The sequence below is a fragment of the Protopterus annectens genome, chromosome 15.part0, assembly GCF_019279795.1.
Source record: "Protopterus annectens isolate FY-2018-M chromosome 15.part0, PAN1.0, whole genome shotgun sequence".
NCBI classification, from domain to species: Eukaryota; Metazoa; Chordata; order Ceratodontiformes; family Protopteridae; genus Protopterus; species Protopterus annectens.
Genome location: NC_056749.1, coordinates 407,513,996 through 407,541,727, shown reverse-complemented (window position 1 = coordinate 407,541,727; position 27,732 = coordinate 407,513,996). Strand labels below are relative to the sequence as shown.

At 42.5% G+C, this 27,732-nt stretch overlaps 1 protein-coding gene across 1 annotated transcript in view; it reads right to left on the bottom strand.

The window, feature by feature from the left end:
* The window catches only part of BRWD3 (bromodomain and WD repeat domain containing 3), a 1,896,258-nt gene that overhangs the window by 902,607 nt on the left and 965,919 nt on the right, over window positions 1-27,732 (bottom strand). The window contains exon 24 of the mRNA XM_044057276.1: window positions 17,765-17,872. Coding sequence (XP_043913211.1) covers window positions 17,765-17,872 — 108 coding nt within the window. The remainder of the gene's footprint in view (window positions 1-17,764; window positions 17,873-27,732) is intronic.

The window sequence follows — 27,732 nt, the reverse complement described above, 5'->3', positions numbered from 1 at the left end:
TTTTGTGAACTCCGGTAGTCGGATTGCTATCCGACGACATTTTAGGGTAGTTAAATCTGTTTCCAAAATATTTTGAAGCAAAGATATACAGTCGCTTAATAGTGCGCTGGTTAAATCTAGCACAAAACTGACAGCAAGGCACGTTATGATCTGGGCCTAGGCAAGGAATACAGTACAAATGAAAATCCTTATGAGGTATTTGCTTCCCACAAGTAATGCAATTATTAAGTTTTACTGACATAGACATGGAGCAAGAAAAAGTTTCCCCAATGAGGTACTTAGCTTTAATTGAAGACTTCAGTTCTGAAAAGTACAGTTTTGTACCTACCATAAATGTAGATGTTCGAGGATCTACATTGCTGTAGTCATAACCTGTGGGTAGTCCGCTGTCCTCGATCGGCCCGAATACCAAAGAGCTGGGCTGGCGTCGGTCATTGTCGCCTAGAGCTGGCGTCAGTACGTCGTAGTACATAAGCGCATGACCGACGCCATATCCTCAGTCTTTCTTGCCCCAGATGTCAGAAGGCCTAAGAATGAAAGAAGGCCAGAGCCAAAATAGTAAACACCCAACAACTACCAGTGTGGAAATAAAGATAATCCTAAAAAAAAAAAAACCCACAGCAACCACAAACTATAGAGGGGAAGGAGGGAGGGATAATTGGACTGCAGCAATGTAGATCCTCGAACATCTACATTTATGGTAGGTACAAAACTGTACTATGTTCTTCGTCTCACATTGCTTCAGTCATAACCTGTGGGTAGAATCCCAAAGCAAAGGACAAGGGAGGCTGGCAAACTAAATAGCATTAGGAGCTGCTAACATGCCCTGTAAAACTGCAGCGGCAAACCCAGCCCTGGACTTGGAATAAAGAGGGAGATGGTAATGCTTGGTAAAAGTGTGTACTGAACTCCAAGTAGCTGCCTCCAAAATATCCTTAGTAGCTACCCCCCTCAAAAAAGCAGTAGATGTGGCAGTAGCCCTAGTAGAATGAGGTCTGATCCCAGCAGGAACATTCTTCCCATGATGAGAATAACAAAAAGCAATACACTGACCAATCCACTTAGAAATAGTCTGCTTTGAAACAGCTTTCCCTTGTGAAGCCAAAGCAAAAGAAACAAATAACTGTTGAGTCTGTCTGAACTCCTTAGTTCTGCTCAAATAGTAACGTAACTGCCTGTGGATATCCAAAGAATGCAAGACTTTTTCCCCCTTATTTTGGGGATCAGCATAAAAAGTAGGCAAATGAATAGACTGGTTCAAGGCCACATTAGAAATCACTTTAGGCATAAAAGTAGGGTTAGTTCGCAAAGAAACTCTATCCTTATGAAATATCAGAAAGGGTTCAACTGCCATGAGTGCCTGCAATTCAGATGCCCTCCTAGCAGAAGTAATGGCCAACAAAAAAGCAGTCTTCCAAGACAAAAAGTTCAATTCAGATGTAGCTGCAGGTTCAAAAGGAGGTAAAGTAAGCTTCTCCAACACAAAATTGAGATCCCAGGAAGGAGTAGGAGTTCTACTTGGGGGTCTTATATTCTTTGCCCCTCTAAGAAATTGTTTGAACAAAGGGTGAGAAAATAATGGAGGGTCACAATCATAGTGAGCAGAAATGGCTGCAGCATGAACCTTCACAGAAGAGAATGACAAACCCTTGTCCAGTAATTCAGTAAGATACTGTAGTGCAAAACTCAAATTAGGCACTGAAACATCAAAGCCCTTTGCTGTGCTTCAAAGAAAAAATCTCTTCATTTATCAGCATAAACTTTTCTAGTACTAGGCCGCCTGGCTTCCAAAATGACATCTAAAACCTGTTGAGGAAGCTGAGACCCCACCGGCTCCATCACAGAATACGCCAGGCTGTTAGATGCAGGGACTGCACCCGAACATTGAGAAAATGATTGTTTGACTGGGATAACAAATGAGGAACCTGTGGCAGAAGCCAAGGAGGCTCCTGAACTAAACTCCTCAGCAGAGGATACCAATGCTGACGTGGCCAATCTGGTGCTATTAGAATCATGCAAGGCTTGTCCCGCCTGACTTTCAAGAGTACCTTGGGAAGAAGAGGCAGAGGAGGAAAAGCATAAACGAGAAGGTTGTTCCAACTGAAAGATAGAACATCCACTTTCCAAGCATTTGGGTGGAACATCTTTGTGCAAAATTTTGGCAGTTGAAAATTCAGTGGAGAAGCGAACAGATCTATGTCTGGAGTTCCCCAAGCCACGGTCAATTGTTTGAATACCTGAGGATCCAGTTTCCACTCGTGGGGATCCACAATTTGCCTGCTCAATACATCTGCTAGGGAGTTCTGTGCTCCTGGCAGAAACCGTGCTTGAAGATTGATGTGCAAACTCAGAGCAGTCTCCCACAAAATCATTGCTTGTCTGCAAAGAGGGTAGGAATGGGTTCCCCCCTGCTTGTTGATGTACCACATGACTGTTGTGTTGTCTGTTTGAATCAACACCTGTCCCGGCTGAAGTAGGTCCTTGAAGGCCATCAAAGCAAATTGGACTGCCAACATCTCCTTCATGTTGATATGCAAATGTAGTAGTTTGGGAGGCCACATGTCTTGTATCCATTTCCCATTGAAGTGTGCTCCCCAAGCCAAGTCCGAGGCATCCGTCGTTAGGATCTGACTCGCCTCTGGTCGGGTCACAGAGAGTCCCTTGTTTAGGTGACATTCCTGAGCCCACCACAAGAATTCCTTCTGGATGCAAGGTATAATCCGAATGACAGTGTCCAAACTGTGGCAGTGTTGAGTCCACACCTTTTGAGATACCATTGTAGCTTCCTCATATGCAGTTTGGCATTGGGAAGTACTAGAATGCAAGATGCCATGAACCCCAAGGCTTGAAGGACTGTCCTTGCAGTCAGCCTGGACATTACTAATAACTGCTGGAAGTATAGATGAAGAGTTCTTTGTTTGTCCGGGGTCAGAAATGCCATCTGAGAAGCTGTATTCAGTCTCACACCCAGAAAGCACATGTCCTGAGAGGGCACTAGACTGGACTTTATTTCGTTCACAGAATACCCTAGGCACCTTAAAACTGCCATTACATACTGGAGATGTTGTAGTAACTTGTCTTTGTTTTGAGCAAGAATCAGGCAATCGTCCAGATAAGGATAAATTTGTATTCCTCTCTGTCTGAAAAAAGCAATTACAGGAGCCAGAACTTTTGTGAATACTCTGGGCAGTAGATAAACCAAAGGGCAATGCAGAGAACTGATAATGAGAAGTACCAGCCCGAAATCTCAGGAATCTCCTGCAGCTGGGCCTGATAGGGATGTGAAGATAGGCCTCTTTGAGATCCAGGGTTACCATCCAGTGATCTTTGCCTAGCATAGGCAGCAGTTGTTGTAATGTTAACATCTTGAACTTTGGAATGTCTAGGTAGGTATTGAGAATGGACAAATCCAGAATTGGCCTCCAAGTGTTTCCTTTCTTTGGCACTAGGAATAGACGGGAATAAAAACCTAGGCCTACTTCTGACGGATGGACCACCTGAATTGCCCCCATCTGCAAAAGCAAAGAAATTTGCTCCTGAGCCTCCATCCTTTGCTGAGGAGGCACATCCGGCATGCCTTTGAAAGGAGGAAAAGTGTGAAAATAAAACTTGTAACCGTGATTTATTATATCCAACACCCATTTGTCCTGGGTGACCAAATGCCAGTTTTGTTTGAAAAGTCCCAACTTTCCTCCTAGAGGAGCTGCCAGTAAAGAAGGGTCTGGCAGCGGAAGATACAAGTCATTGAGTCTGTTTACGAAAGGGCTGACCCCTGCCCTCACCAGAAGACTGTGCAGGAGAACTCCAAGTCCTAGGTCTGAAAGAACCCTGAGCGTGAGCTCTGCCTCTACCACGCCTAGACCTGCCCTTAGAGTGATAATCCGAAGAAGGAAAAGACCATCCTCTAGCAGGCCAATTCCTACTAAACTTAGGGGGCTGCACCTGCATAAAATCTTTGACCGTCTTCATAGACTTAGCCTTATCTTCCATCTTTTTCAAAACTGATTCCACAGAAGGACCAAAAAGTACTTCAGATTGAAGAGGAGCATCCAAAATCCGAGCCTTAACATGCTCTGACAAATTTTGATCCTTAAGCCAGGCATGTCTACGAATAACTGAACCTGTAGCAGCCACCCTGGATGCAGCCTGAAGAGCATCGAAACCACACTGCAAAGAATGCTTGCCAACTTGATCTGATGCATGAACCAACTCCTGGAGCCCCTTACACTCTATACCCTCAGATAAAGCATCCACCTTAGATTTCAATTGACCTAACAAAAAATTCTGATACTTCAGCATATGAAATTGGCAATTCAAAGCCCTCATAGCTAACGTAGAGGAGGTGTACACTTTTTCCCCCACCTATCTAAAGCTCTAGAATCTTTATCCAAAGGAACTGGATTCTTAGCCACAGAAGCCCTAATACCCTTCGGACCTTGAATAATAGTTTTCGGATCAGCTCTAGGGCTCTTGTACAAATACTTATGTGCTTCTGGAACTCTATAATACCTGTCTGGCTTAACAGGGGCAGGAGGTAAAGAATCAGGATTAAGGGAAGATTCAGAAAAAACATCCTGAACAACTTCTAAGACAGGAGGAATAGCCAAGGGCCTATGTTGTGGCAGAAACAAAAATTCCCGGAGCAGTTTCCGAAAATCCGAAAAATCCTGACCCTCCCACTTGAAATGTTCCCTCATGGAATGTAAAGTGTCAGAAAAAGAAAAATCCTCTGGAGGAGAAGCAGAAGGACAGGAGTCCTCTGCATCCAAATCTGAATAAGACATAGACATGGAGCAAGAAAAAGTTTCCCCAATGAGGTACTTAGCTTTAATTGAAGACTTCAGTTCTGAAACTTGAATTTGAAAATTTCAGGAGTCAGCTGACCGGCACTTGCAAACTGCTTCTGCTTCGGGCACAGCGCAGCAAGAAAGACTAAAGAAAATGGCGTTGGCTGCCTGTTTTATACCCCTGATGACCTGACGTCATGGAAGAGGAGACAGCAACCAACACAGGACACAAGACTTTGATATTCAGGCCGATTGAGGGCAACCTGCCAGCAGATTACCCAAATGTAATGACTGCAACAGTGAAACACGAAGAAAATCATCAGATATGATGTTATGGATCAACTGAGAAGTGAAGTATTTAGTGTAGAAAATCTAACTCTGATAACGTCACAGGATCCCCAAATTAAGATGAAACCAGTGGAGAGGAAAGCATCTGATCCGTTGCCATATGAAGACACTTTGGATCTCTCAGTATGAAACCAGTACAGAAGTTCAGTTGGAGCTGCACGGGAAGGAATAATAAACTGTGGCAACTCTGATGCAGTCAATGTTGTGGAGTGATATGTCACAGTGAGTTCCCACATGAAAGAGCAATGGATTACAGGATGAAGCTAAACAGAATATGGTACAGGAAGATGTTCTGGAACTTTCTGTAGAATGTCTACAGGAAACTGAGAACAAAGACTGTGTCTTTAGCTTAGAAGGAAGTGACTGAAGGGAAGAGTTGCTTGATTCAACAGAGATGGACAGACATATAAAGATCACTACAAGAAACAGACTACAGACAGTTAAGACCCAAAATGTCAAAAGTCTGATAAAACAAATGAAGGCAATCAAGACTGTTCATAAAAATAAATGAAATATAACAGAAGTAGGATACATTACTGTGCAGCTAAATTAACAACAGACAGTCTTACCACAAACAATGAGCTGCAAGAGAAAGGAAGGGGAAAAAATCAAAATGCCATCATGGAAGTATTGAACAGATAAAACTATAAAGCAAATAAGCTAAGAAGTGTTGCTGCTAGAAGAGTACAGAAAATGGAACAGTTATCAACAAAACACTCAAAAAAATAGACATGATAAAAGCAACGCACAATATCAGAACAGACCAGATCTATCATACACTATTGGAAATAAACTAAAAATATCAGCACAGGCACTTTACATAAAGATTTAGTCATGAGTTATGAACTATTCATCTGTACACCCCAAGCAAGACAGCCACCTGGTTAACAGGAAAAGGTATACCCATCCTTAAGAGTAAAACTGCAAGATAAAAACTATAGACCAATAACGTGCCTTCCAACGATGTACAACTATACACTGGAACTGATGCCAACAGAGTTTACAGTTAATAAAATAATCACAGCACTGAATTGCAGACACAAATTACACTCAAACAACAAAAATTATAAATGCCCACAGACTGACAACATGAAATGTATTGTATAAGCACTTATGCCCTTAAAATTATACTGGACTTCCTCAGATACATGTGCAGTTTTTTTTTTTTTTTGAGAGTTTACAGTCATTTATAAGAAAGCTCAATCATGGCAACAGAACAAAAGGATAAAAAAACGAAGTCATACGGAACAAAGGATCATTTGTTGTTAAAGTCATAATGTCATAACGAAGAATTGCAAAAAGGGGAAGAATCTAAATATGGCAAGAATAGACTACAAAAAAGCATTTGACAATATCCCACATTCATGGATAAAGGAGTGCTTACAAATGTATAAGATACACCCTACACTGATCGATTACATTACAATGACCATGAAACAGTGGCAAACCACTTCAGCAAAGCCATAATTAAAGAATAAATCATCCCAGGGATAAAAATTCAAATGGGGATATTCCGGAGTGACTATCACCACTGCTCTTTTGGCATGCCCTTAATCCATTAAGTTGTCTATTTAACATATTAGGTCATGGCTACAATTTGACTCCCAGAAGACAAAAGTGTAGACTTTTCTTTTTGTGGATGACTTAAAACTATATACTTCATCAGATAAGGAACTGAAAGCAAAACTGCAAGTGGTCAAAATCTTCTCAGATGATACGTCATTTGGTCTTGATAAATGTGCAAAAGCAACCTTTAAAGTAGGAAAGCTGCAGCACCAAGAAAATCAGTCTGAGACAGGAATGTGATATAAAAGAATTTGAGCATGAGGGAGTATATCAATATCTGGAAACAGAGGAAGGACAGACAAAACAACAAAATGTAAATAAAACATAGTAAAGAATATTTTAGAAGACTAAAATTAAATACTGAAAATGGTCCTGACATCTAGGAACAAAATCCAAGCTATAAACCAATTTGCTCTTCCTGTCCTTAGTTTTGGGGTGACTAGCTGCAAAAAGTACTGGATCAATTGGACAGGAAAAAAATGCTTCATGCTTACCAAATGATTCATAAAATTCACTGGATACCACGATTATATATTCCCCACTCTGAAGGGGGTATGGGCCTCCTTGAAAATGATTACATGTAAAGATCTGCAGTCATAGGCATGTATACATATCTACTGACCTCACAAGATCCAGAGTGAAAGTTTTAAAACATGAAAGGACAAGTCTAAAATAACTTTCCTGCTTAGTTTAGCAGAAGCATATTGGTTTGTCAAGTGGGAATAGAAAACACACCAGAAGTAGATAAAAATTAGGCAGCAAGTGAATGCGCCAAAAAAAAAAAAAAAAACAAAAGAAAGAATATAAAGTGATCAATCAGATGAGAAGGCAAGAAATGTGGAAAATGCATAAATATAGTTACAAGTACAGAAAACTCCTCGAGCAACCTCATGCTCATCAGGATCTAACACAAGAATGGTCAAGGAGGAGTGAATTTAAACCAAAAGACGAAAGGTTAATATTGATGGCCCAGGACTGTGGACTAGCTACATGTTGGTTTACAAAGTTTGCTGAACATGTCGGAGAAACAGACAAATGCAGGTTTTGTAAAACAGTATTGGAAACAGACGCACATTTTTTCTGCTGGGTGTGATACAATAATGGCAGAAGCCCTAAACAGTGAAAGGCGTAATAATTTGGCAAGACTGTTGCACTGGGGATTGTGCAAACATTATAATACTGAAGTAACTGAAGCACTGGAAATATTAGCCACAAAATATTAATAGAAAACAATGAAGTTTATATCACATGGGATCACTCATTACTAACAGTCCAAAAAACACATGCAAGAAAAACATAGTAATCCATGAAAAGTAGACAAAAGTATCATTGAATTTGCTACACTCAGTGATTATAGTGTCTTATGTAGAGAGAGAAAGTCATAAAATACCAGGATTTGCAGGCAGAAACAAGAGCAATGTGGAAGGAGGATACCCAGACAGTTTCAAATATAGTAGGAGCAATGGGCTCATAAAAATGAATTTCAGTCTTATTCACATATGTTACATGTAAGCAATTCTGTATGAACTGCAGGAGGAGTTAATTATGGGCACATTGCTGATAATGCGAAGAGCACTTTTGGCTAATATCAAAGATCAGGACGATACTAATTTCATGAACTTTAATCATACTTTGACTTAGTGATGGGGTCAATTCCAGTCATGGTATTAGAAACCCAAAAGTCTTGGACAAATGAAAGATAGATGAAATTTTCATTAACAGTACTTCATATCAGAACAGCAGTAAAACTGCTCAAAAATAGAAAAGCACAGTACTCGAATCACATTACATTGTGAGCTTAAAAGATTTTCTAAATGTACAGCGCTTAAATTGTAATGCTGTCTAAAACAGTTAAGTACATTTTTTTTTACTAGTAATTAACTAAGCTACACAACATCACATACTGGTCCAATTACAGGTGAATTTAATCAGCATTCACTTTAAACACAAACTAGACAGCAATCTAGGAAACACTCTCTGAAGGCTGCCAAGCCCAGCTAGCTGGAAGTTTGTAAATAATTCTATGTTGTTTTTGAATAGTAATATGTTTTTTGGGTACTTTTCCGTTAAACCCCTACTACTTCTCGCTGGTCTGCTTTTGCCATATTTCGTCGGCGCAAGGTGTCGGCAGGTTGGTTTCGCTTATTTCCTGGAGCAGTGACAAAGGTGAAATAAACAGAAGTACAGAAAGAAAGTAGTAATATTAAACACCCATCACTTCTTGGAGGTCTGCTATTCCCATATTTCCTCAGTGCAAAACTGTAACTGAGAACTACCGGCTTCAGATGCATTACTTAAGAAGGTGTAAACAGATAACACTAAAGTGAAATTATTGGAAATTGCAACAGTGGACAGATTACTACCGTGTTTACATGCATTTTCACTTTACGGTCATCTCTTATTACAACTTCGTAAGTAATGAAGAAATATTATGTAAGCACTTCATTGGTTAGTCTGCCATTTTCACTGAGAGTCAGCACAGGGAAAACCATGATGGGCCTTCAAACAGACCTGTGAGAAGTACATAAATACATATTCAGCCAGATAAGCTCCTCTCTGCACTGGATGGTGTGCTCTGAAAAGAAAGCTGCCACTCTGAAGATTGGTAGATACTGTCTGACCTGTAAAAGCACTAAATGCGCTAAGATATTTGTATATAACGACAGCGAGTAAATATGCCACATGCTATTCATAAAGAGAAAGAACCCAGATCTAGTAAATGGGAAAAGAAAGCAAAACACAAAGGAATAATCGCAGAAAGGATAATAATGTCCAGTGAGAACTAAACCCAAGAAGCAAAGTTTACAGGAACAGAAATGTACGAGTTTCTACATAATACATCACTTGCTTTGTGATAACATGACTGAGCAAGTGATTTCCACAATTTTACGCTATAAAGATGCCTTGCGGTGACAAAATATGGCAAAAGCAGACCAGCGAGAAGTGGTAGGGGTTTAACAGAAAAGTGAAGTTTACCGGAATACAAAGGTAAGGGTTTCTACAGAATACATCACTTGTTTTGTGATAACATGACTGAGCAACTGATTTCCAAACTTTCATGCTAAATAAAGACGCCTCGAGCCGAAGAAATATGGCAAAAGCAGACCAGCGAGAAGTGGTAGGGGTTTAATGGAAAAGTACCTTTTTTTGTATGCTTGTCTTACAAATATAAGAAAACTATATGTTATTTTAAACTGTATGTTATGTGGTCAGCTTCAACAATGTAACCACAGTGTACCCTACTGGAAAAGAACAGAAATGAATATGGACTATGGGCCTGTGCAAATGAGAAGTTATGTACCTACCATAACGTTCCATGTTGTCTTCTTCTCGCCTCCTTTCTTGCTAGATGGGTCCGGAGCCGATCCTCGACTCCGACTCGGCCTATACTAAAGCTCGAGAGCTATTTTTACCAGCTCAAGGCTACCCTGTATCCCACAATGCTAGGCGCTAACTACCCAGATCTCGTTTGATAGCTAACACCATAGCAGTTATGTTCTCAGAACAAAGGAGAAAGAGGAATACCTATATATAGAACATACCAAGAAAAAGCAACCATGGGAGTCCATACTGGGATGAAAGAAGGCCCAGAAGGATCCTTTCGGTCTGTCCAGGCTACAGGGTTGGAGGGTGGGACACAAGAAAGAAGGCGAGAAGACAACTAACATGGAATGTTATGGTAGGTACATAACTTCTCAATGTTAAGTTGTCAATCTCGCCTTCATTCTTGCTGGATGGGACCGCATCCCTAGCACCTCAACCCTGGGTGGCTCAACGGAACAGACTCTTGAGGACGGTGGAACCAAAGTTAGCTCGGCTTCTGGAGGCCATGTCCAGTTTGTAATGAGAAATAAAGGTATGAGGAGAGGCCCATGTGGCTGCCGCACAAATGGAATCTATAGGCAACCTAGCCTGAAAGGCTATTGTCATAGCTAAGGCTCTAGTTGAGTGGGCTCTAGGCCTTGAAGGAAGTTCTTGATGCCTCAGTTCATAGATGAAAATAATCACAGAGGCCAACCATCTAGAAATGGTTACTTTGGAAACTGGAAGGCCTTTCTTCCCTTCCGCATAAGACAGGAAGAGCTGCTCAGATTTCCTAACTTGCTTGGTTCTATCCAGGTAGTAACGGAGTTGACTGTGAACATCCAAAAAATGCAACTTTTGTTCTGCTATGTTGGAGTAATTAGGGAAGAAAACGGGGAGATCGATAGTCTGGTTTAGATTTGCCTCAAAAGATATCTTAGGTAAAAAAGACGGGTTAGTTATGAGGGACACTATCTTTATGGAAAACCAGATAAGGAGGATGAATGCAAAGGGCGTGAAGTTCTGAGACTCTCCTCGTGTAAGTTATGGCCACTAGAAATAGAGTTTTCCATGAGAGTAAATTCAAGGAACAGGAAGCCGCAGGTTCAGAGGGAGAATCAAAGAGGTTAAAACCAGATTCAAATCCCACTGTGGTGGGGGATCTCTGATCGGGGGCTTAAGTAAAAAGATACCTTTAAGGAAGGCTTTACAAAGTTTATGGGACATAACAGTGGAGTCCAACAAGCCAACATGAAAATTTGAAATGGCCGCTAACTGAACTCTGATAGTGGACAAAGAAGAGCCTGATTGAAAAAGTTTGGCCAAGAAATCTAGGACTGATTGGATAGGTGCAGTGAAAGGGTCCATGTTTCTAGTCTCTGCCCAGAAGGAAAAACGTTTCCATTTGCTAGCATAAATCCTCCTGGTAGAAGATTTGTGGGAAGCTAGAATGATGTCACGCACCGAATGGGAAATAAAGGGAAGCCTGGCTAAGGCTGGAAGTGGAGCAACCAAGCTGTGAGGTTGAGAGGGGATGGACTGGTGCAGCTCGCCCGACTGATGGGTCAAGAGATCTGACACTGGGTCCAGATACCAGGGCTGCTCCAAGAGGTAATGATGCAGGAACGGAAACCAGATTTGTTGAGGCCAGTAAGGGGCAATGAGGATCATTGTGGATCTCAATGCGGTAGCTTTCTGAATCAACTGTGTGATTAATGGAAAGGGGGGAAAAGTGTACAGAAGACCCCGGGGCCAATCGTGGACTAGAGCATCTCTGGGGGGGTGGCCGGGAAGAGAGTGAAGAAGTCGTGGCACTTGCTGTTTTGAGGTGTTGCGAAAAGATCGCAGCAAGGCTGACCCCATCTTCAGAAAATTTTTTCCACTACTGACTGCTTGAGAGACCACTCGTGCGGCATGGGAATGGCTCTGCTCAGCCTGTCCACTATGACGTTGGACTTCCCGGGGATATACGTTGCTATCAGAAACCGCTGAGAAGAAATCGCCCACTACCAAAGTCTGAGTGCTTCTTGACATAACGGATAGGACTTGGTTCCGCCCTGCTTGTTGATGTACCACACTACGGACATATTGTCCATCTGATCTGCAATAGTCCCGATGGGAAGAGAGTCCTGAAGGGCTTGCAACGCTAAAAGTACTGCTCTCATCTCCAGGACATTTATGTGCAGGTGGCACTCGAAAGGTTGCCATGTGCCCTGGACTGTCCTGCCCTGAAAATACCCCCCCCCCCCGATCAGGGAGGCGTCCGTTGTCACCGTAGCAACTGGGGGGGGGGGGACAAAAGGGTCTGCCCCGACTCACTTGAAGGGAGACCATCCAGCAAGAAAGGTGTTTCTTGCATGATTGGGTGATTAAAATGTTGTGTGACATTGGAAGCTGTTGAAAAGACAACTGGGAAAAGAGCATCCACTGAAGGATCCGCATGTGAAAGCGAGCTACGGGAAGTAACATAATGGCTGCTGCCATGAGACCGGAAGTCTTCAGTACAAACCTGGCCTGGATTCTGTTGCTCTGAAGAAGGATGTGGACGTGTCCGCGAATATCTGAAACTCTTTGTGCGGTTAGTTTTGCAGATAGTTCACCTGTGTCTAATATAGCGCCTATGAAAGTAATAGACTGACAAGGCGACAAGGCAGACTTTTCGAAATTTATGGAGATACCTAGTTCTTTGCAAATTTGAATGGTGTAATCTCTGGACTGAAAAAGTTGACACCTGGTGGTGGCGGTAAGGAGCCAGTCGTCCAGATATGGAAACACCTGGAATCCTTGACGTCTCAGATGAGCCGTAACCACTGCCATGCATTTGGTGAACACTCTGGGGGCTGTAGTGAGACCAAAGGGCAGGGCCCTGAACTGGTAGTGACTGGCCCCCAGCCGGAAGCGGAGAAACCTCCTGGAGCGCCTGTGCATGTTGATGTGGTAGTACACATCCTGAAGGTCTATAGAGCACATCCAACTGTCCTGGCCCAAAAAGGGTAGAATGGACTGTAGCGTGACCATCCGGAACTTCGTTCTTTGGACAGACCTGTTCAGCCTGCTGAGATCCAAAATTGGTCTCCAGTCCCCTGTCTTTTTTGGTACCAAAAAGAACTTGGAGTAGATTCTGGATCCTTGCTGGTCTGCTGGGACTGGTTGGATGGCTCTTTTTCTTAGCAGTTTTGAGATTTCTAATACTGCTTGTTTCCTTAGACCAGGTGGAACATCTGGAAGGGGCCTCTTTGGCTGTGCTGGGGTGTGGGCAAAGGGAATTTTGTAACCCTCGGATATGATCGACCGTACCCATCTGTCTTGGGTGAGGGAAAGCCAGGCTTCTGGGTACAGTGATAATCTTCCCCCGACTGCCTCTGAAGGTGGACAGTCGGGCAGCTTCTCAGGGATGCTGGAAGGGCTGGCCAGAGACAGCTTCTCTGCTACCCTGATTCTGCGGACCCCCTCTACCCCTAAGGCATCGTCTGTTATTGTTCCCCCCTCTGCCTCTAGAGGGGAACTCACCTCGTGCGTCAGGCGTGACTCCCTGTGGTTTGCGAAACCACATTTTTCCACCCTTCTGACCCTTAGGGTATAGTCTAGACGGGGTGGAAAAACGGACTCCCACGGCAGAGAGAGTCTTGCTATCCTGTTCGCATCTGGTCAAAGTATCCTTCACCTGAGGTCCAAACAACGCCGAACCATCAAAGGGGGAGTTAGTGAAGGATGCCTTGAAGGGGTCAGCAAAGTTACAAAGCCGCATCCAGGCGTGACGCCTTAAGGCCACGCCTGTGCCTGCAGCCCTACTCACCCCATCGGCCACATAGGAAATAAGCCGCATGGAGGAGTTAACAATCGAGTTCAGGGTTGCCAGCTGGGAGTTGATTTTGTCTCGAGACCCCGCAGCTGTTGGATCCTGTAGAGTATCACCCATTTCTTTGAGCATGTCTCTTTGAAGGTGGGTGAAATGACAAGTAATTCAGTGACCGCATGGTAAAGGTTGCTGAAGAAAACATCCACTTGCCATACCTATCCATAGTCCTTGATTCCTTATTACAAGCATGGATCGGTAATGAAGGATCAGCCAGTTCCTTCTTAGTGGCTGCCGCCACCACCATGGCATCAACAGGAACACCCTTGGTTAAAAACTGCTTATCAGAAGGGGCTGTGATAAATTTTGAAGGCCTCCATGGGGTAGGTTCCATCGTGTCAGGGGCCGTCCATGCCTTCCGCGCCACCACTTTCATGAGGGGGTCAAAGGGTGGAGACACCCAGGAGGTGGAAGGGTGAGAACCAAAAGCCTCTAGGTAAACCGACTCGTCCTCGGAAGGATTGAGGGTAGACCAGTTCCCCCTCTGCTTGAGGATCTCAAGGATGTCAGAAAAGGAAACATCCTCAGAGGGGGACCATGGGGACCCTTCCGACTCATCCAAGTCGGTATCAGATGCGACTGACTCAGGGGAGTCCACATGCTTCATCTTGCATTTCCTCTTCCGAGGGGGCTCCTCTGACAGATCAGGGGAGGCCTCGGAAGAGGAGGATGCTCCCAATGGGGGCACCTGAGGCATTGGATCTCTGCGGTCGGGGTCGAGAGGATGGGTAGAGACCATAGCAGGCACTACAGTGGGAGGAACTGAGGGAGCTGACAGTGGAGCAGGCACAGGGGCCAGCACACTCCTCATGACCTCAAAAGCACCCCTATCAGGCAGGGAAATAGGTTCCCGCTCAGAAGAGATAAGGACCCCTCCCGGCACCGAGAGGGATGGCTCAGAGACCGATGTCAGGGCTGAACTCACCTGCGCCGAGGCTCCGAGAGGGAGAATGGGGTCGGACAAGAGTCCGATGCCACTTGCCCCGTCGGAGCCGACGAGTGAGTCCTGGCACCCGGATCCCTCCAAGGATAGAACCATGGAAGAAATCGGAGCCGACGACAGAGCCGAAAGGTGTGGTATCGGCTCCGACGTGACGACGGTCCCGGCTCCCACGAGCTCAGAGGAAGAGTCGGAGGAGGAACAGATGATGGAATGGGGATAGCCGCTGTCTGATGAGAAGGGCTATGAAGCATCTGGGCCAGTGCCTGCGACTTAAGGAGTCTGCTAACCACCCTCTCGAGGTCATGATCCGAAAGCCTGGAAGACCGAGAGGAATGGGACCGATGGCGCCGCTCCGAAAGCAAGGGAGATCTCGGTGCCAAACGGACTGACTCCAAAGAAAGAGACCTGTAGCGCTTACGGCTCACAGACTGTTCCGACGCAACGATCGGAGCTGACTTGAGTCTTGGGAGCATTGGCTCCGGCCAAAGCCGATGTAGAAGCACTAAGAGCACCACTAGTCGAAGGCTCTGTACGTGGAGCCGGCGGTTTAGTGGGCTTCGAAGGTTTACCCGATGAAGACTTAGTCGGGGAACCTTCGGGCTTCAACAAGCCTCTCAAGATAAGCTTGTTTCTGCGCTCCTGCAGGACTATTGGACTGAATGCATGGCAGACAGAACAAGAGTCCTGCAGGTGCAGAGGGCCCAGGCAATAAACACAAGTGTGACCGTCTGTCAGAGACATCTTCTGACAGCACGAGTCACACTTCTTGAAGCCTGAAACCCTGGAATCTTTAGACATCCTGACAGGGATGACAAGTCACACACAACAAACACCCATACTCAAACTTAATTAGTCTAGTCGCGCACACACACACACACAGAAGAGACTAAGATTAATTTAACTGACAAAATAAAGTAATTTAAACTAAAAATTAAACTAAAAATTAGCCCGAAGGCCTAGTAATCTACGGAATGGGGGTAGGGAACGAGAAGGAAGATAGAAATAAACCCGAAAGGGAACTATCTAAGGTGGGGATACACTAGAGGGGTAAGCAGGATATAACAGTAAAACTAATACTGAAAAAAAGACAGGAAAAACCTTACCAGAAAAGATTTTTACAAATCTAACCTGAGAGCCGGCAAAAACGCAACCTCGCAGCTGAAGCGGCAAATGAGATCTGGGTAGTTAGCGCCTAGCATTGTGGGATACAGGGTAGCCTCGGGCCGGTAAAAATAGCTCTCGAGCTTTAGTATAGGCCGAGTCGGAGCCAAGGATCGGCTCCGGACCCATCCAGCAAGAATGACGGCGAGACTGACAACTTAACATTGTGCATTTTTACAGTAGAAGTTGAAGCATACAGAGTTAACTTGCAAACTGAGAAAATAAGTGAAGAGTTTTACGACTGTGTACCTCCGCTAGGAGACAGAATGTCTGCAGCTAGAAATTCTTTCAATCGTCTGGAAACAGAAATAATTACAGGTTTCAAATGTAGAAGTGTTTAACAGTTTTACGACTTCCAGTTCTAGGCAACTTCTTAACATTAAGTATTTTTCACAGAGAAATGTTAAATTCTGTTGGTATCTGTTTAGCCTGGGAACTAGAGGCAGGTGTCAAATAGTGAGGTCATCTAGCTAACCCAGCATTAATGTGTATTATTAATTTAAGAACTCTCTCTCAGAGAAAGCCTGTGCATTTTGTATCTTGTCTTGGATCTCAACACATCCATCTTCAGCACTTCTCATCTGTATTTGTCTGGCTCTGTAAGTACGACTTAGATAATAGTATCTCTCTCAAAGACAGGAATATAGCAAGATCAGTTCAGATGTTTTCTGTATTTATGTGAGACTGTCCTGCAATGTTGTTTTAAAATATTTCCTCTGATTCTTCTCCGTTGTCACTGTGTTGAGTTATTGAGTATTGTCTTGTGCTTTTATTATTTATTATTAGATATATTTAAACCTTTTAATTGTGGCTGGTTTGTGTAGAGATACTTAAGCTCTTAAAATACTTGCATATATATTTGGTGACACTGTACAGGCCACTCCCAAGTAGCCTGCAAGTCTTGGACACACTTACCATTTGGATAATAGTAACATTACACAGTAGAATTGGTCACCCTTTGGGAAGAGCCTTAAAGTAGCGGAGAGAGGGTGGTTAGTGCCAGTGATTACTACCTTATAGCCTGGGCAGAATGGGGTACACCTAGTAAACCTGTGCCAACCTTCCCCAGGAGTGTCTGTGTGTTTGTAAATAAATCAAATCTCAAAGTGCGTGTTTGTGTGTGTGTGTGTGTGTGTGTGCTACTTGGGCAGGGACACAAAACACTGGTTGGACAGAGAGGGTGCTTGAGGTTTTGGCTTGACCACTCGGCTGAGATCTTAACCCTATAACTCTGCTAGTGGGGAGTCTTACTGGGGATCTGGAGAAACACAGAAAACAGTCCCAGACTATCTGTGTATGTGCTCTTAGGGGAAACTGTATTTTACTGAGCGTGTACTTGTCATCCTCCAAATGTGCACATCCCTCACTGGTGGTGGTGGTGAGGATTGAGGCTCCTTGATTACTGGGCCAGTGCAGGGGTGTCACACACTCCCCAAAGTAATAATCTGTTTTCATGTAATTCTAACAATTTAAGGATTCCTTCTGTCATACGTTAAGTAGAACTCTTGCACTTAGTTGAGTTTAATATTTACAAAGTAATTAACAACTCTATGTTTTTACCATAATTTTTTTAAGGTCAATTCACAGTGCAGAAAAAACTACACATGCATTGCTTAACTACACAAAGTGCACATTTTGGTTGCGCTTACTAATTGTCCTTGCAGAATTTAATGACCTAAATGGACATGGCGTTACAGTTTTTCAGGTACAATGCAAAGATTCCACAAACAGTGCTTATGTAAATCAGGCAGACTGACAGCAAGATTCCCTAACAAAGGGCTGTATTTCTACCATACGTACCCTCAGCTCCATTCTATTCCATGGCTGCTTCTGCAGATTTACACTGTAGACTTTGGCTTTTCTAACAGCTCTGACATATGCCTCATGACCTTGTTTAAAATAGATGACCTATATAACAGTACAAAATAAATTTAAGTATACAAGATCAGTAAACAATAATCACCTCTGAAAACATGCAAAATAAAGAACTTTACATCATCATTCAGTGCAACATAAAGTTATGACTCCATACTAACAAATAAAGCAGCATAAAAGTCACCTAATCAGATCTCTGAGGGAACTCCAGTCTGCAGGCCAAGTACAGCCTCTACCTCCAACTGTCAACATTAAGAATTTCAGCAATGACCAAGTATCCTAATGATCACAATTCACAGAAAGGCAGGGAAGATCCTTTCAAAAACCTAAACCACATACAGTCTACATGAATTGGTTAGCAAAAGAACAGAAAGTAGAGCAAAAACAAATCTACAATAAGCATATGTCAGTGTTTAAAAAGGACTTGTGGCAATACAATGGACTGCAAACTTGTACAAGCAGGAAAATTTATGTGGCATGATACGCCATGCATGTCATGGTGTGCAAAATGCACAGGTACTATGCTATCCATATGATGGGCTTAATGGGTTTAATTTAGATTTCTTAGTTGCATGGCTTGCCTGATATTGAACATAACGTGTAAGCAAAGCACAAATACATTTAGAAAGATATGCACTCTTTGTTCAGAAAAAAATGAATACACAGTAGTGAAGCAAAACATTTGCACAGGAAGAACTCAATTTTTTACACTACAGTTTTACTCTATGGTGTATGATATTTGCATATGTTGGTGCACATTTTGCCCCCATGGCAACCCCTTTTCTCTGTCGAAAAAACTCACCCTCATAAAACATGAAATTATTGTGAAGAACTATTTCCATTAATAATAAACAATTACGAAAAAACAATCTTTTCCGTAAGGATATTCTTTTTGTAACCTTAGATATTGTTGACTTATTTGGTTCTATTCCACATGATATAGGGCTATTGTGGCTCGAGGAATGTATGACAAACAATGATGGCTTCACTCAACATTATTTTCATAATTGTTTATTAATGGAAATAGTTCTTCACAATAATTTCATGTTTTATGAGGGTGAGTTTTTTCGACAGAGAAAAAGGGTTGCCATGGGGGCAAAATGTGCACCAACATATGCAAATATTCTGACATGGTGGGAAACAAAATTTGTATTTAATAGTGAATTTGCCAATTGTTGGTGCTTATGCAAGCGTTTTCCGGATGACATTTGCATATTTTGGACAGACAGCATGGCTAGATTCTTAGAATTTTTGCCCTACTTAAAAGGAACCACTAATTTTTTGGATTTTACTTACGACGTTAGCAATCATGAACTAATATATTTGGATATTTCACTTCACAAGTTCGAGAATTAATTGTCCTCTAAAGTACATGGGAAAAATACTTTCTCTAATTCTTATCTCCATGTTACCAGTGGTCATCCATTTTTTCAAAAGAAAAATTTATTAAAAGGCCAATTGGTTAGGATTAGTCGGATGACATCACAGGACAGTGAATTTAAAATATAATGTGATTTTGTATGTGACATGTTTAAAGAAAGGGGTTATTCAGATAAACTAATATATATCATCACTGTTGAGGTGGTGGAAGGAAGAAAGGAAAGGTTTGCCCCTATTTTCAGCTACAGAGAGTAACCTCACGACTAACTGGGAAGAAGCTTATGTTATGGACTACACTGGTGATTCTGGAGTCATTAAGCAGGTTATAACAAGGGAATGGGAGAGATTTAGAGAGTTTTCGGATTTGGATTGGATATTGCACATAAAGAACCTTTAAAATTTATATATAGAAAGGACATGAATATTAAGAATTTGTGTTTGGGAAGAGCTCAAACCAAAAAGGTAGATCAGGAAAAATGGGAACTTTTAAATGTGGGACCTGTTCACAGTGCCCATATATACATAATAAATATTGCATAGAAGTACCAAGCAGAAATAGAAAACTGTAATACAAATGGAATTATTTATCTAGCAACTTGCCAGATCTATAATTCATTTTATGTAGGGAAGACAGAAAGGAAATTAAAACTGAGAATTTATGAACATTATTATGAAATTAAAAAACAAAATGTTAATAATGCTTTATTCTGTCACAAACAAATATGTGAACAGGCTTCCTTTACATTCTTTGTTTTAGAGTTTGTACCCAAGGAAATTAGAGGGGGTATGTGGGAAGCCAAATTAGAATATCGAGAACTTTCCTGGCAGATTTTTTTGGAAGCTACTAAAATCCCAGGCTTGAATGACATGTTATCTATTCTTCCACTGCTCAAGTTAAGGGCTGCAAAATTGTGATTCACCACCAGATGGCAGCCTTAAACATTCAATTCTATTTAAATGAGGAAAGCTCATAATGGATGGCTTAAATACTTCATATTCAACAGTTTTTATAATATACGGTTTTAAATAATTTTAACCTTTTTAACATATTGTGTTTTAATTTATGGTTATTCATTGTGATCCAATACAGAAATATAACAGTGGTTCATTAACTACCATGTTTTTTACATAACAGTCTATATTCATGTAATGAGTTTTACAAGCATTTGACCTTGCACACATTATAAAAGGAATAAACTTATTGGATAATGACATAACAGATGATTATTTCAGAGTCAACAGGTTTATATAAAAGCACTGAATTTTTAACAGAGGGTATTTGCATCTGAGGAAGGTGTACGAAAACGTATCAAGAAGTGGCAGCGTTAATGCAACTTGCTTCTTTTGTTTTTATTGCTTGTAAAGTGAAAATAAAATGGTTTGTCATCATTTGGACTCAGGCCCTTGTTTAGCATTCCAGCAAACTTTTACATTGGAAATGTGAGCTTATCGAAAACATAGTTCAAGACCCATGGAGGGGGACATGGCTTCCTTGGTGGTCTGAGATGAAGTGCCCCCTTAAGGAACAGCTTTGCAGGAAGTCTGGTAGCTAAGGGGGGGTCCAGGGGAAGACATACAGAATTGACAGACAAATGGGTTTTAATGGATAAGAATACTAACCCTGTCTGCAATAATTCATACAGGTAAGACAGCACTAGAGGAGTCTCAATTTGCAATGGGTGCAACTGCCTTTTGAGACACCATATGGAGAATCTCTTCCACTTAAGATAGTTAAGACTTCCTGTTATATGGTTTCCTGGCCTCCCACAGGACAGTGAGAGCATGTCCTCACTGTAAAGGTGTCTGAAAGGGATCAGAATCCTATCACCCACAGGGTGAGGTGAAGAGATTGCCACTGTGGATGGATTTGGGATCCCTTGTCCTGTGTGAGAAGGTCCACTCTGGGGTGTAACTTGTGGTGATTTCCCTTGGAGAGTTGTTATAGGAGAGGGAAGCAATGCTGTCTGGCCAACAGGGAGCCACCAGCAAGACCTGAACAAGGGGGGGAGGGGAGGGGTGAGGCATAGAGAAACACCCTCTTCCAGGAAACTGAAAAGGCATCTGTCGCCATACCCTGAGCTTCTGGTAGTCTGGTGCAGAAGGAAGGAAGTTGCCTGTTGATGGAGGAGGCAAACAGGTCTATTTGAGATGTACCCCTAGGTGGACAAGGTCCAGGAAGACATCCCTGTGTAGCATCCACTCGTGTGCCTTCATCATGGATATGATGAGGAAGCCTGTCTGAAAATTCTGTTGTGAAGATATGTACATCACCTGTAAGGTCACTTCCCGGGAGATGGCCTGTTCCCACACCAGGAGAGCTAGTCTGCAAAGCAAATAAGATGTGGTTTTCTCTTGCTCGTTGACATATCACAACACTGTTTTACTGCCTGTAAAGATTTTTACGGGTCCTGGATGGAGATGGATTTTAAAGGCCTGCAGGGCCAGTAATATTGCCCTCGTTTCTCGGATACTGATGTGCTCTTTCCTGTATGGCACTGGCCACACTCCCTGCAATTTCAGGTACCCCGAAGGTGCTCCCCAGCCTAAGTCTGAGGCATATGGGTACATGGTCTTGCTTGGGTTGAGATGGTTGTAGGGGAAGACCCGGGTTGAGGTTCACTTGATTTGACCACCAAAGTATTTCCTGTTTGAAGTAGGGCAGGAGGAGAACTGTGAACTCTAGGGGGTGGGACTGCTGCATCCAAACTGACCTGAGGTACCACTGTAGATTCCTAATGTGGAGTCTTGCTAAAGGTAACATGGGGACAGTTGATTCCATGTAGCTCAGGAGCCTGAGGTACTTCCTTGCAGTCAATTCTGTGGTGTGAAGGACCAAAAGCAGGTGGTGTGTCAAGCTTTCCACCTTTTGGGGAGGAAGGTAGGCTTTCATTATGTCTGTATGGATCCTGCACCCCAATAAAACTATGTCTTGTGTACGCTCCAGTTGGGATTTTCTAGAAACTGATCTGAAATCCCAGGAACTGCAGGAGAGTAATGGCAACTTGTAAATGTTGCAGGAAGGTCTGTTTGCAGTCTGCCTGAATGAGCAGGTCATCCAAGTAAGGGAATATCTGGATTCCTTTTGTCCTGCAGAAGGCAATAACTGGAGACAGGCATTTGGTGAAAACTCTGGGTGGAGTGGAAAGCCCAAAGGGCAAGGCAGAGAATTGAAAGTGAGAAGAGCCCACAGAGAACCTAAGGTACTTCCTGAAACTGGGCCTTATAGGGATGTGAAGGTAGACATCCTTGACATCTAAGGTGGCCATGAACCCTTGAAGGACTAGGAGTGGAAAGCGAGTAAGGTTAACATCCTGAAGGTTGGTACCTGAAGGAAGAGGTTGAGAAGTGATGGATCCTGAATTGGCCTCCGGGGACCATCTTTTCTTGGTACCAGAAAAATCCTGGAGTAGAAGCCTCTTCCTATTGCAGACAATGGAACTGTCTGAATGGTGCCTTGAGTAATAAGGTTGCCTAGCACTGGTTGTAATAGGGGGAAATGTTCTTTTGGGGGCTGTGGGATACCGCTTCTCTCTGGGGGAATGATCCAGGTCATGAAGTACCCATCTTCTGTTACAGAAAGGACCCATATGTCTGAGGTGATGAGTCTCCAACGCTTGGAGAGAGTGAGAGACAAAGTGAGGGGTGGAGGGAGAAGGTGGGGACTCCAAGGTTGGCAGGTAGCCACACACTACCTGCCCTGTCTTGAAAAGGTGGCCTCTGGCTGGTCAATGGGGTGGCTCTGGTAGGAGTGGGTTGCTTCCCAGAGGCCACCTTTTCAAGACAGGGCAAGTAGTGTGCGACTACCTGCATTGTCTTAAAAAGGTGGCTTCTGGCTGGTCGATGGGGTGGCTCTGGTAGGAGTGGGTTGCTTCCTAGAGGTTTTTCTAGGCTTAGTATAGGAAGCAGGGCATGAGTGTTTTCTCATAAATTGTGTTTTGACAGGATAATTCCTCTGGAATTTTGGAATAGGGGAAACAGTAGGCATTTTAAGTTTTGCATCTCTTTCCCCTTTTGCCGTAAGGACTTGAATCAGTCAGCCACGTTTGCTCCAAACAGGGCTGTATTGTCCAAAGGAGCATCAATCAGCTTAGCTCTAAAATCATCTAATAGGGGTTGGAGGCATAGCCAGGAATACCTTCCTAAGGTTAATGCTGCTGACCTGGCAGAGGCCACAGCAGCATCATAGCCACACTTGACAGAGGGCCTGGTAACCTGAGAAGTAAGGGCAACTAGGGAACACAGTTGAGATTTGGCTGCAGAGTCAGGTGAGTCAGACATTTCCTTGAAAATCCTCTCCACAAGGAATAAGGCGTATTCAGACATGTATGTCTGACAATTAGTTGCTCTGAAAGCCAGAGTAACAGAAGTATAGATTTGCTTACCCAAACGCACCATGGTTTTGTTGTCCTTGTCAGCAGGGTGGTGGAAGGCAGTAGTTTAGAAGCCTTGTCTGTTGAAATGGAAATTGTGGCAGGGTCTGCAGCAGGGCACTTAAGGAATTCTGCAGTCTCAGGGATGTTATAAAACCTATCAGGCCTGCATGGCGCAGTGGGTTGAGAGTCCAGGTTCAGAGATGCTGCTGAGAAGGCATCCAGGAAAGCAGGAAGAATGGGAGGAACAGCAGTAGGAGTTGGGGAATCCATCTGAATGAGGTCTGAATACCTTTTATGTACATCTGTCAGTTCAGATGACTCCCACTTAAAGTGTTCCTTCATTCTGACAATAGTTTCCCTAAAGGTTAGATCCTCTGCTGGGCAGTCAGGATCAACAGATTCATCCTCTGGGGAACCACATCCCAGGGGAGAAGGCAGCTGGGAGGCATATGAAAGGGATTCTTCGGAAGAAGAATCAGAGTATTTTTCCTCTTCCCTCAGAGAGGGATCTGATGCCTGAGGCCTGGGGCTCAGGATTGAAGAAGGAATTGTGGATGTCCCTGAAGTTGTAGGCCGTAAGGCCATAAAGGCACTAAACAGGTTTTGAATAAAAGACTGCCAATCCGGAGTACTTTCAGGAGTAGGAGGACAAATGTTTTCTTTTATCTTACTTTTGAGAGAAGGCCTAGCAGGTGTCTGAACCGTGGAAGGCCTAGAGTCAGAAGCCTGCATTGAAATTGAGGGGTCAGACAGTCCTACAGAAACTGCAGGTTCCCACTTGACGTCAGAAAAGCCTCCATGGACATGCAGTCCACACAGGATTGTGTGGCTTTCGTATAGGTACCCACTGTATCTGAAGCGGCGGACTCTGAGCCTTTAACCAGGCCGTCAGCCACAGGCTGACAGTCGGAAGAGGTGCAGTGGCAGTTGTAGGCCTGACGGTCTTGGCCTTCTTTTTAGGCAGTTCAGTAGGCAAGTCAGCGGAACCCTCCATATGCAACACTAACTGCTTCAGATGTTGGTTTTCTAAATACAAGTTAAGCGCGTGGAGTCGGCTATGGAGAGTTTTGAGCATAAACACCTGGCAGATATTGTAGGCCTTGTAGTTGTGCAACCTACCTAAATAAAACAAGCACTGATCGTGGGCATTCTTGTGAGGTATCCGACGGCTGCACTTACACTTGCCCTTTCTGGATGTCATGAACAAGCATTAGAAACAACAACTATGACTGAAAAGGTTCCCCAACAGGGCACTTACCTGATTTCTCTAGAATCCAATGGCAGGGAAGGCAGGAACACCTGATATTCGACTGGTAGCTGATAAGTTCTGAGGGCTGGTGCATGCAGACATCACTTTTATGGCTCATGCTCTGTTAGCCATGTCAGACATCCCAAGCACAATACAGTGACCTAAATCTTTTGTATACTGGCTGGACGTTCAGGTAGCAAGAGGAGAAAACCCACAAGTACAGAATACTGCAACATGGGAATAGAAGTATGTCAAGCACATGGAAGACAAAAATAGACATAATTATGTTACTGTGTAAATAATATTCACTAATGTATGTTGACAATAAAATCCCTTGTTTTATTCAATAAATTTTGTGGGCACTTTCATATACAGGAGCTATCCAAACTCAGACAAGTGGCTAGATAAGGTCTGTTAAATGGAGATAAATTTAAGAGTAGGTGGTGTAGGGAGTGGAGTTCTAGTGTCTGTTAGGTGGTGGTGGGGGGCTGCTCCTAGCAATTAAGCAATTAATGCACAACATATTAAATCAGAAACTGTTTAAAAACTTATTTAGAAATGCTTTCTGTTAAATGTCAGTCAACAATATGTAGTTCACTTATTATGGAAATAGAAGAATTTACTCCACAGAAACAAGGCAGATAATTGGAACAACCATAACTGGACAAGCAAAATAGTATCAAAAAATGAATAATTTCCCAGCCAAACATTCCATACCCTGACAGAAGCAGCTGGAATACAACAGCTAAGCCAAACCTCAGAGGGTGAAACCAGTTATAATCCTGTGCTGGTAACACACCAGATATTGTAGCACCAGACAAGGCATGTACACAATCTACATAATTAACAGCAACTTAGGAGCCCACATAATCACCCACAGACAAGGTCTGGAAGAGGTCTTATGTACCTAGATTCTGGGAGGTCCCAGATCTATTCCAGTACCAATTATACCATGCAGGACTGGAATGGATAGATACATTAAGATAAATGAGAGAAATAGACTCCAAAAGGTCAATAAAACACAAAAAGTCAGAAGTCTGATAAAAAAATGAATGCAGTAATTAGGACTGTCCCTAGAGATTCATATATTAATGTGCTGCTAAATTAATAATTGATAAAGTTCTACCACAAGAACACAGGGTGGCAAGGGAAAGGAAGAGGAGAAATCGAATACCATCATGGAAGTATTGAATAGAGAAAACTATAAAGTAATTAAGACAAGAAGTACCACTGTTAGAAGACTATAGAAGAGGGAATAGATCAACAAAAATACAAAGATAGATGTGATAAAAGCAATGTGCAGTATTAGAACAGACCAGGATCTATCATCGCAAATAAACTAAAATTTCAGCAGAGGTGGAAAAACTTAGAATTTACACAGATACATATAAAGTAAAAGTACAAAATAAACAATTTATTCTACATACGTGGGAAACAAGGTAAAAGGAATCAAAGGACCACCAAAAAAAAGGAAATAGACACATTTTGGAGAAGTATCTACGAAGATCCTGTGGAACGTAACAAAGATGCTAAACAGATAGAAGTAAAAGTAAGAATAAGATGTTTAAAGGTGCAGAATATAAAATGGGATGAAGTAACAGCCAAAGAGATTGAAACAAAGTTAAGAAAAGCCTCTTAACTGGAAAATCTCAGGCCCAGATGCAGCACTTAACTTTTAGTTAAAAGTATTAACATCTTTGCACAAAGATTTAACCACGAGTAAGAACTATTTAAATGTGCACCTCGAACAGATACCAATCTGGCTAACAGGCAAAACAATGCTCCTACTTAAGAGTGAACCTGCATGCTACCCTAAAAATTATAGACCAATAACTTGCCTTCCGATTAAGTATAAACTGTATACAGGGAATGATGCTGACAGAGTTTATAGTCATTTAGAAGAAAACTCAAATTATGGCAGTGGAACAAAAGGGCAATAAAAGAAAGTCATATGGAACAAAGAATCATTTGTTGTTAAAGTCACGCTGGAGAACTGTAAAAAGGGGAAGAATTTAAGTATGGCATGGATTGATTATAAAAAGCATTTAATAGTATCCCACACTCATGGATAAAAGAGTGCTTATATATGTATAAGATACACCCTACACTGATAGACTACATTACAATTACAGTGACCATGAAACAGTGGCAGACCACTTTGCAATTAAGCCATGATAAAGGACAGATTATCCCAGGGATAAAAATTTAAAGGGAGATATTCCAGGGTGAGACTGTCACCACTGCTACTCTGCCTTTCCATTAACTCATTAAGCTGTTGACTTAACAGCTTAGGCCATGGCTACAATCTGGCTCCTAAAAAACAACAAAGTGTAAAGACTTATCTTTTCTGTCGATTACTTAAAACTGTATAGCTCATCAGACGAGGAACTGAAAGCACAGCTGTAGGTTGTCAAAAATTTTTCAGATGATATAAGAATGTCATTTGTTCTTGATATGTACGCAAAAGCAACCTTTAAAGCAGGAAAACTGCAGCACCAGGAAAACACCAGTTGGGGACAAGAATGAATAAATGTGAATAAAACTTAGTAAGGAATACTTTAGAAGACTTAAATTAATTCTGAAAACAAACCCAAGCTTTAAACCAATTTGCTCTTTCTGTCCTAACTTGCAGTTTTAGAGTGACTGACTGGCCCCAAAACGTGTTGGATAGATTAGATAGGAAAACAAGAAAGATGCGTTATGCTCACCAAATGATTTATAACAATCAGTGCATACCAAGATTATTTATTTCCTGTTACGGAGGAGGGGTGGGCCTCCTTGAAATTGATTATATGCATAGATCTGCAATTGTGGGGCTCCACACATTTGCTGACCTCACAATACCCAAATGTAGTGAAAGTTCTGAAACATGTGGAGACTAAATCTAAGAT